The 11,151-nt window shown below is 30.8% G+C and overlaps 1 protein-coding gene across 1 annotated transcript; it reads left to right on the top strand.

The window, feature by feature from the left end:
• Positions 1-501: 501 nt before the first annotated feature.
• On the top strand, positions 502-9,845 carry LOC129941850 (sideroflexin-1-3). Its single transcript, XM_056050601.1, has 8 exons — positions 502-701; positions 1,165-1,502; positions 8,449-8,566; positions 8,637-8,712; positions 8,775-8,860; positions 8,926-9,053; positions 9,161-9,318; positions 9,381-9,845. Exons 2-8 carry the CDS (start codon positions 1,190-1,192, stop codon positions 9,465-9,467), a joined length of 966 nt encoding a protein of 321 aa, XP_055906576.1. The 5' UTR covers positions 502-701; positions 1,165-1,189; the 3' UTR covers positions 9,468-9,845.
• Positions 9,846-11,151: the final 1,306 nt, after the last annotated feature.

The raw sequence follows: 11,151 nt of genomic DNA, 5'->3' as shown, positions 1-11,151 counted from the left end.
TTTCGAGTTCCAAATGCAATACTTGTCATATATTTAGTTAATATACTCGTATGTCGCAAGTTAAAAAACTTAGAACCTTTTCAGTTGATCCAGAGTGTGAAGGGCACGAGAACGAAAGAAAAAGTTGTTTGAATGAAATTCACTCGGCGCACGGCACGGGGAAGTCGCTATTAACTTCCCCTCTCTTTTTGCTTGTTTACATTTTTTAGCTGAACTGAACTTACTTTTTGAGTTCGACCACTAGCGGCACCAGATCAAATTGACAATATGCTCATGTTCCTACTACCAACATTCAAAAGACTTTCTTACTTTATAAATAATAATGGATTAGCTTCTCTTAAACACAACTGTAAACAAAAAAGTAACAATTTTTGTACAGACAAAAGCTCTTAACTTCCAAACCAAATTTATCGATTTTCTTCACGAACAAGTTTAGGTATCCACTGATATCTACCGAACTGCCATGCACATGACTGAGGAGAACCTCTGATTACCAAAAGCAGAGATTCCCATTCGTGTTTGGCAGGTCGTCGTGGTAAGAGTCTTTTCGTCGGTCGTGTGCTCGTGCGGTATTGATATTGTGTGGCCTTGTTCTGTTCTTCCGCTGCTGCTGGCACAGCATTTTTAGTACCTACAATTATATACAAAGTTTAAACGTTCTTCGAAAGAATTGTTGTTAGTTTTTTTTTTTTAAACAATAAGTAAGTTCGTATAACAATAAATTAATATTCAATTAGTTACTTAATGTACAGACCTAACAATTCACTTCTCGTTCTCGAGTGTTATTTTACATATTTATTTCATTGCATAATATCTGAGCTACTGGTGTTATACCACTGACAAGGAAAAATTCGGGGCTATGCCTCTATTCAATCAAAAAACAAAGATATAAATTTATTGATTACTTCAACCCTGATACACATAAAATACGTCATCAAATTTATACACGCAAACTACATACTACCTAATTCCCTAATCATTTTATCGCTTAACTTCGAACAGCATAATGCCATAATCATTGACCCTAGCAAGCAGGTCATTCTGAGCAGAGCTGTGTTTCTAGTGCTATTTGATTAGGCACTGATAACGAAAGAGTGATAGCAAGCTGTGCTTTTAGAGTGATTTTAAAAATTTATTCTATTCGGACTGATTTTTGTATTTCAGATTGAATTCAGAGAACGTAGTTATCATGTCAACACTTCCTAAAATCGATATTGACCAGCCGAAATATGACCAGAGCACGTATATGAACAGAGCTAAGCATTTCTTCCTGTTGACGAATCCCTTGAATGTTCTTGCTACAAATGCGGAGCTGGAACGAGCTCGTAGTATTGTGCTGGATTACAAGGCAGGAAAACCAGTGCCCGACTGCAAAACGGTGGAGGATTTGTGGAAAGCCAAGTATTTGTATGACTCGGCGTATCATCCTGAAACAGGGGAGAAGTCAATTCTTATTGGAAGGATGTCGGCACAGATGCCGATGAATACTCTTATTACTGGATGTGAGTACCTTAAAATAATTTTGTTATGCACAAAAGTGCATCCACCTGTTTATACGAGTTTCTTAAAATTAAGTTATTCATTTGCGTGTGTTTTTTGTTTTGTTTTAATTAGCATGTTCTTTGTTAGAATGTTTATTTATGTAAACTTTTTCATCAAAAAAAAAGTGGTTGGAGTTGGCATTCTGATGCCTTTATAATATAACAAAGTGAAACAAAATTTGGTAGAATATCGGGTGTTTATTTTAGAAGAGAACTAATCATATAAAATGTCTAATAGGGTTTTCCATTGGTAAAATAAATCAAAATATTATTGATCGAAATCTGTCAAAACACAAATTTTCCCTGTTTTAACATTTCAAAATAAGTTAAATTATTTTTGGTTTAAGATCAATCCACTTTCCACTAATACTTATATACATAGTTACATATAAACAAATGTTCAAAATAGAAATTTGAAAGCTATATTGCGCTTGTTAACACGTACATGTAGTTATACTAAAACAATGACAAAAAAGCCAACAAAAATTCTAATCGTGTTACATGCGCCACGAAAAAAAATCAATTTTTTACGGAAATATGAACTTACCCATGGAAAACCCCACAAAAGTAGCTCTAAGTTGTCACGATTTGACAGGTGAACTAAATGTACAAATGACAGGTACATTTTTAACTTCCCATAGGAAGTTATTGTAACTTTGACACTTCTCGACGTTTCAAGGTCCCTAGAGTCGAAATAAAAGATTTTTAGAAAGATGTCTGTGCGTGCGTGTGTACGTATACGTTCGTACGTCCGTACGTTCGCGACGTTCGTCCTCCATAGCTCAAGAACCAGAAGAGATATCGATTTCAAATAAATTTTGTTATACAGATAATAAGGTAGAAAGATGCAGAAAGGGCTCTTAAGAAAATTGCGTGGGTGTTTTTTTTACCATAGCAGTTTGAAAAAAAGGTGAACATTTTGGTTAACCCTAAATATCTTAGGATCCAAAAACGCTAGAGACTTGAATTAAATTTGATATAATATATTGTAGCGTGGTATGAAAGAAATAGTTTTTTTTTGAAAAAAAATAAATTTAACTGTTTTTTTTTAATCAAAAAAACCGAAAAATTTGTCATCTCCAAAATTTTACGACTAAAATATGATTTCATCTCCAAAACAATTTTGTGCAACGAAGAATAATGTTTTTGACATCTGATAAAATTTTGAGAAAAATCGAATTGATAGTTTTTTTTTTATAAAAAATAAAAATCTAAAAAAAACATTACTCAAAGTTGGTAAAAATTGAATATCGATTCAAATATCTTTTCAAAAATCGAATTGACAGTTTTTGTAAAAAAATTAAAAACCTAAAAAAAATTTAGCAAAAGTTGGTAAAAATAGATTTTCGACTCAAATATCTTTTCAAAAATTGTAGATATTGGCTTTAGACTACTTTTATCTTTCAAAAAATATTGTTGTTGACATCTAGTAAAATTTAAAAAAAATCGAATTGACAGTTTTTGTACAAAAAATTAAAAACCTAAACAAAATTTAACAAAAGTTGGTAAAAATAGATTTTCGACTCAAATATCTTTTCAAAAATTGTAGATATTGGCTTTAGACTACTTTTATCTTTCAAAAAATATTGTTGTTGACATCCAGTAAAATTTAAAAAAAAATCGAATTGACAGTTTTTGTACAAAAAATTAAAAACCTAAACAAAATTTAACAAAAGTTGGTAAAAATACATTCTCGACTCAAATATCTTTTCAAAAATTTGAGATATTGGCTTTTAACTACTTTTATCTTCCAAAAATTATTGTTGTTAACATCCAGTAAAATTTTGAAAAAAAAAATCGAATTGACAGTTTTTGTACAAAAAATTAAAAACCTAAAAAAAAAATTAACAAAAGTTGGTAAAAATAGATTTTCGACTCAAATATCTTTTCAAAAATTTGAAATATTGGCTTCAAACTAATTTTATCTTATAAGAAATATTGTTTTCAATATTCGATAAAAATTTGAAAAAAATCAAATTGACAGTTTTCTTACAAAAAATAAAACCCTAAAAAAAAACAATACTAAAACTTGGTAAAAATTTACTTTCGACTCAAATAGCTTTTCAAAAATTAAAAATATTGGCTTCAAACTTATTTTATTTCACAGAAAATATTGTTTTCGATATTCAGTATTTTTTGTATAAAAATCCAACAGTCCGTTTTTTCATAAAAAAATAAAATCTACAAAAAATTGTACGCAAATTTGGTAAAAATTGATAAGAGTACATATAGACAAACTTTTAAGCAAGATAAATCGACAGACGGGATGGGAAGTTATCAGTGTGGGTCGCATCCCAGCCTCTTTTTAATTATGATTCAGCCAGCAAGCGTTTGGCCCAATAAATTAGTGGTTGCATGCATTTATACTCCAAATGATTATCAATGATAGTAGGACAAAAGTCACGAATTAAGTATTATGATGGTCTGTAAGGGAGTATTTTGAAAATTAAAGAACGAGTATTCTGCTTCTTACATGTTAAGCCTAAAATAAGTCCGAAATCTGGTTTCTTAAATGTTTTTTTTTTGCGAGTAAGTCCTTACGTCATAATACCTTAGTCGAAAACCATATAACATCAATTTTGTGTTGTTTTTGTTGATTTTCGTGTCTTAAAAAAAAAATATTAACAATTTGACACCACATGTGTAAACTTTGGTAAAGTTCTTAAAAAAACTTGATTATTTTTTTGAAATGTTTAGTTTTTTAGAGCTGGATCATTTAGATGGTGACATTTCCAATGCCAATCCGATAAACCGCTGTTAGTATGTATTAAGCAACAATAAACAATATAGTATAATATTATGAAACCGGCTTTCCAATGAAGGCAACTTTATTGGAAAGTTGACTGGAAAGTTAGCCAAGAAAATTAATAGACAGGTTCAGACAACGTAAGACAATGTAATAGGACGGTTTAGACAACGTAAGGCTAGGCGCGCACATGTAACTTGCAACTCCAAAAGTAATCAACGAACCAATACAGGAAACAGGAGACATTAATTTACCTTGACAACATTTGTCTCCCTCTTGCACTTACAGAAAATTATCCAACGATTTAGTTGAATGTCTCTGCAGTTATCTATAATTCCTTGTGACACAAACTAAGGAATTGATTCGAGGTTATCGTTAAGTTTGTATCAAAACACAAACTAAAAAGCTGCTCGAATGGACGACGAAATGGTTTCTGCATGTGCGCGGACTCTCATATAAGTCTATAGTACTCAGTTTAGAAACCAACCAGTTTCGAAACTAAAAGCTGCATGTGCGCGCCTAGCCTAAGACACTCCATTTGCAGTCAACTGCATTCCTTGAACCTTATTTTTGACCAAGTCAGCTAATTAGTTTTTCAAGTGTCATACATTTCAAACTTGGAACTTTACTTCAATAACCTCTACCTTCAGTTCCACGTTCAAAATCAAACAAAAATATTACGGGAGCAATAAGTTCATCATGATTTGTATTTTGTATTGTAAAGAAATATTACTTATTTCTTTTCCTAATTGACAAGGAACCCTTTCAGAGAAAGCTTTAAATGAAGTTGTGCAGAAAATAAATAAATCATGAAGTAACAAAGATCTCAGTTTAATGAAAAAATATTATCAACTGTCATTTTGACGTCACTTGATGGTTAGGGAGATATGTCTGACTACATTACGAGTCAATTTTCCAATAAAGTTGCCTTAATTGAAAGGACATTTTTTAGCAGCTTTCCAATCAGATACTAGAAACTTGCCTTACTTTCAAATCCCTATGTCGCCTGAACCTGCTTAATATCTCGCTAACTAACAAGTCAAGTCTACTTATGTCAAAATGACAACTGATCATGTTCTTGCATATGACTGGAAGCTGAACTTTATTACAATGGAATTTATTTATTTTGTACACAATTCCATTTATGTTCTGTGTTAAAGTACGCCTTCTCGAAGTACTAATATTTCTTTACAATACAAAAAAACAAGTCGTGATGTATTTTTATAGCTTGTTAACTTCCCATAGGAAGTTATTGTAATGGGTCCGATTTGTCAAATTGAAAATTTTGACATTTCTCGACGTTTCAAGGTCCCTAGAGTCGAAATAAAAGATTTTTAGAAAGATGTCTGTGCGTGCGTGTGTACGTACGTTAGTACGTCCGTACGTCCGTACGTCTGTACGTCCGTACGTCCGTACGTTTGCGACGTTTTTTTCGTCGTCCATAGCTCAAGAACCAGAAGAGATATCGACTTCAAATAAATTTTGTTATACAGATAATAAGGCAGAAAGATGCAGAAAGGGCTCTCAAGAAAATTGCGTGGGTGGTTTTTTTACCATAGCAGTTTGAAAAAAAGGTGAAAATTTTGGTTAACCCTAAATATCTTACGAACCAAAAACGCTAGAGACTTAATTTAAATTGTATATAATAGATTGTAACGTGATACCAAACAGGTATATTTTTTGAAAAAAAAACAATATAACGGTTTTTTTTTAAATCAATAAAACTGAAAAAAAAAATTTGTCACCTCCAAAATTTTACGACTGAAATATGATTTTATCTCTAAAACAATTTTGTTCAACGAAGTATAATGTTTTTGACATCTGATAAAATTTTGAGAAAAATCTAATAGACAGTTTTTTTTATAAAAAATAAAAATCTAAAAAAAACATTACTCAAAGTTCGTAAAAATTGAAAATCGATTCAAATATCTTTTCAAAAACTTGAAATTAAGGCTTCAAACTTATTTTATCTTATAAGAAATATTGTTTTCAACATTCTGAAAAATTTTGAGAAAAATCGAATTGACAGTTTTTTTTACAAAAAATAAAAACCTAAAAAAAAAATGTATAAAAGTTGGTAAAAATTGATTTTCGACTCGAATATCTTTTCAAAACTTTGAGATATTGGCTTTAATTTACTTTCATCTTTCAAAAAATTTTGTTGTCAACATACAATTAAAGTTTAAAAAAAATCGAATTGACAATTTTTTTTACAAAAAATAAAAACCTAAAAAAAAAAATTTATTAAAGTTGGTAAAAATTGATTTTCGACTCAAATATCTTTTCAAAACTTTGAGATATTGGCTTTTATTTACTTTTATCTTTCAAAAAATCTTGTTTTCAACATTCAGTTAAAGTTTGAAAAAAATCGAATTGACAGTTTTTTTACAAAAAATAAAAACCTAAAAAAAATAATTTATAAAAGTTGGTAAAAATTGATTTTCGATTCAAATATCTTTTCAAAACTTTGAGATGTTGGCTTTAATTTACTTTTATCTTTCAAAAAATGTTGCTGTCAACATTCAATTAAAATTTGAAAAAAATCGAATTGACAGTTTTTTTACAAAAAATAAAAACCTAAAAAAAATAATTTATAAAAGTTGGTAAAAATTGATTTTCGACTTAAATATCTCTTTAAAAATTTTATGTATTGGCTTTAAAGTAATTTTATCTCATAAGAAATACTGTTGGTAAAATTTTTAAAAAATCGAATTGACAGTTTTTCTTACAAAAAATAAAACTCTAAAATAAAAACTAAAATAAAAACAATACTAAAACTTCGTAAAAATTTACTTTCGACTCAAATAGCTTTTCAAAATTTAAAAATATTGGCTTGAAACTTATTTTATTTCACAGAAAATATTGTTTTCGATATTCAGTAATTTTTATATAAAAATCCAACAGTCCGTTTTTTCATATACAAAATAAAATCTACAAAAAGAGTACGCATATTTGGTAAAAATTGATACGAGTACATAAAGACAAACTTTTAAGCAAGACAAATCGACAGACGGGATGGGAAGTTATCAGTGTGGGTCGCATCCCAGCCTCTTTTTTCTTTTCCAAATTGATAAGGAACCCTTTTACAGAAAGCACTAAATGAAGTTGTGCAGAAAATAAATAAATCATGAAGTAACAAAGTTCAGATCTCAGTTTAATGAAAAAACATTATCAACTGTCATTTTGACGTCACTTGATGGTTAGGGAGATATGTCTGACTACATTACGAGTCAACTTTCCAATAAAGTTGCCTTAATTGAAAGGACATTTTTTTAGCAGCTTTCCAATCAGATACTTTCAAATCCCTATGTCGCCTGGACCTGCTTAATATCTCCCTAACTAACAAGTCAAGTCTACTTATGTCAAAATGACAACTGATCATGTTCTTGCATATGAATGGAAGCTGAACTTTATTACAATGGAATTTATTTATTTTGTACACAATTCCATTTATGTTCTGTGTTAAAGTACGCCTTCTCGAAGTACTAATATTTCTTTACAATACAAAAAAACAAGTCGTGTTGGTTTTTTTATAGCTTGTCTAAGGGTTTATTTTGTACTTGGATAATATGTTTCATAGATTTTGAATGATGAACTAAAGGCAGAGTTTAGTGAACTGAAGTTTTGAGTTTGAAATATATGGCACTTAAAAAACTAACCTGGGCCAAAATGTACGTTCAAAGAATTCATTTGACAGCAAAAGAAGTCTTATGCTGCCTGGATCTGCCCATCGCAAATCAGTATTTTTGAATGTCAAATTGAAAATGAAGAAAATACGAAATTATTCCGGATTAATGGCTGAATGACAAACACGCTTCAGCTTCGTCTGCGTTACGGTGGGCCTGCTTCGAGGTTGCTTTGAATGACGTTTCTATTATTTCATCCCTCCAAAGAGCAAATATTTTGTTTGCTGACATTTTTATAAAGCTGTTGAACTGTCAGACAAAGCAAATGTTCAGACAATTGAACTACATTACGTTCTTTTCCTTACGATTGTCAAATTAATTGAATTCCTCTGACTGAACTCGTAAACGTAAGGTGAAGCTAAAGCGTGTTTGTGATTTGCAATTTACATTCACAGCTTAGGATGTTGCATGTGATGGCTTTGCCTTTTTATGAACAACTTACAAAATTGTTCCTAAATTTAAAAATTTCTTACAGGTATGATGGCATTCTACAAGTCTACTTCCGCCGTTATATTTTGGCAATGGTTTAATCAAACATTTAATGCAGTTGTCAATTATACAAACCGTTCTGGTTCAACTCCAATATCACAAGGGTAAGGATCTGAATAATTTATTCCAACGCTATAATCATTAATTTTTTATTCAATATCAATTGTTCAACAGTCAATTGGCGACATCATATGTCTTGGCTACAGGTGGTGCATTGGCCACAGCACTTAGTTTAAATCAACTAGTTAAAGTAAGTATATACCCTCCCTTTTGTTTATAGTAATATATTGTATATACAAATTAATTTTACAGAATTTAAATCCATTAATCGGCAGACTTGTTCCCTTAACTGCTGTAGCTGCTGCTAATTGTATCAACATTCCAATGATGCGCTTGCAGTAAATATTTTCTGAATAACTTATTTCACACAAAAGATATTCTAATTTGTTCTTAAATTGTTTAGGGAACTTCGTAGTGGTGTTGTATTGCTCGATGCACAAAACAATGAAGTAGGTGTCTCTAAAAAAGCAGCAGCAACTGGAATTTCATTGGTGGTCTTAAGTCGTGTTGCTATGGCATGCCCTGGAATGAGTAAGTTACACAAAAGTTCTAAATATATTGAATAATTCTTGTAAGAAAAATTTAATGATATTCCTACATTGGGCGCCAATTAACTTCTTTTTTTTTATCAATTCCAGTAATGACTCCTCTTCTAATGGAATTTCTCACCAAACGAGGATTTATCAAACGATACCCATGGGCCAACGCACCAATTCAAACATTTTTCTGCGGTTTCGTTCTCATTTTTGCCACACCGTTAGGATGTGCTTGTTTCAGTCAAAGAGCTTCCATAAACGTAAACAAAACTTATTATTTTCCATAATCTAAATTTAAATAAAATATCCAACATCTCAATAGGTTTCCAGTTTAGAGCCCGATGTTCAGGCAGCTATAAAAAAGAAGAATCCTGATCTAACTGTAGTTTCATACAACAAAGGACTTTAAACAATAATCAAAGTGATTAAAACAATAACATATTATCCACAAAATAAAAAAAAAAACAAGAGGACAATAAGTAGTCGATTAGCAAGAGTTATATAGTCATGGACTGAAAATACGATAGGTTTTTCTTTTTTGAAAGAAGTAGATGTGAAATTATTTGGCACAAAAATTTTAGTTATTTATTCTATTGTAACTTTTATTTGGTTATATTAAAAAATGCATTTCAACAGGGTAAAAGAGTGATTTGGCATTATTGAAATCCTTAAGCCGATATACCTCATTGTAATGTATACGCTAGGTTTATTACGTTTTTGTTTGTTGCTTTTATTATAAAATACTCCAATAATATTTTGTTAATAATAAAAGACACCTGCAACATTATAGTTGTTTTTTTTTTTTAGTTCAGTATAATTTTGGAACATTTTAACTTATGTCTTCATCACAAATGTCAGTAAATTTTAGGGAAGATATTGGAATGACTTCTGTTCACTTCTTACTTCATCTTTATATTTAAAACTTACAATCGGCAGGTTCAGACAACATAAGGAATTTCATTTGCAGCGTTCTTTGAACGTAAATTTAGACCAAGGGAAGTAGTTTTTGTTTTCAAACTTCAAACTCGGAACTTTAACCTTTAACTAACCTTAACCTTCAGCTGATCGTTGAAAAACTACCAATAAACTAATTGTCTACAAGACATTCCTCAGGCAAGCTACAAGTCCATCACGATTTGTATTTTGTAGTGTAAAGAAATACTAGTTATTTCTTTTCCAAATTGACAAGAAACCCTTTAACAAAAAGCACTAAATGAAGTTGTGCAGCAAATAAATAAATCATAGATTAATAAAGTTCAGCTTTCTGTTGAATGAAAAAACATGATCAACTGTCATTTTGATAGAAGTAGACTTGATTAGGGAGATTTTTCTTGACTAACTTTCCAGTCAACTTTCCATTTAAGTTGCTTTAATTGGAAGGTATTTTATTGGCAGCTGGGAAATCAAATACTAAAAACTTGCCTAACTGTCAAGTGCCTTATGTCGTCAATATATCATTTAGACATCTTTGTTTGAGTTCGCCGCATTGTGGCCTTAAAAAAGTCTGCACAAGATAATATCGATGATAGTACTAAACGTTTTATATACAAGGTGTCATGAATATGGGACAAAGTTTAAATATATAAATAAATTAAATTGGGTGACGCAACAGTCCGTTGAGAACTAGGGCCTAGTGACTTACAACTCTCAACCATTCCTGTGTGCAGGGATGAAGGGGACCTTCAATTTTAATGGCGAATTCGAACGGCAAATTTGACAAAGCACTTTTTCATAACAAGAATTACTCTTGGAGAATTTGTCAATTTCTCGTAAGACGCAGTACCCGTGAAAAAGCTTTTTTAGACAAAGTTTTTTGGACAAAGTTTGCAATCTTCAAATTCAGTTATTTTTAAGGAATAAGCAAGAATATTTTACCACCTTTGCCACTATCCATGAGTGAAAATTGCATCAAAGAGACTAAAAACTTTGAAAAAATGTGGATTCACCAGAAATTTCGCTGGATGTAAGACGATGGAATTTGTTTCCCCATCTTAACTGGCTTTCTGGCTTTTATCTATAAGACCTATATACTTCGAAAGCTTGAGTATAATTTCCATCTCTGGACAGGTGGTCCTGCAACTAACTTAAGTCTC

The sequence above is a fragment of the Eupeodes corollae genome, chromosome 1 (assembly GCF_945859685.1).
Source record: "Eupeodes corollae chromosome 1, idEupCoro1.1, whole genome shotgun sequence".
Lineage (NCBI taxonomy): Eukaryota > Metazoa > Arthropoda > Insecta > Diptera > Syrphidae > Eupeodes > Eupeodes corollae.
Note: the sequence above shows the minus strand (reverse complement) of the source record. Positions and strands in the feature narration are given on the sequence as shown.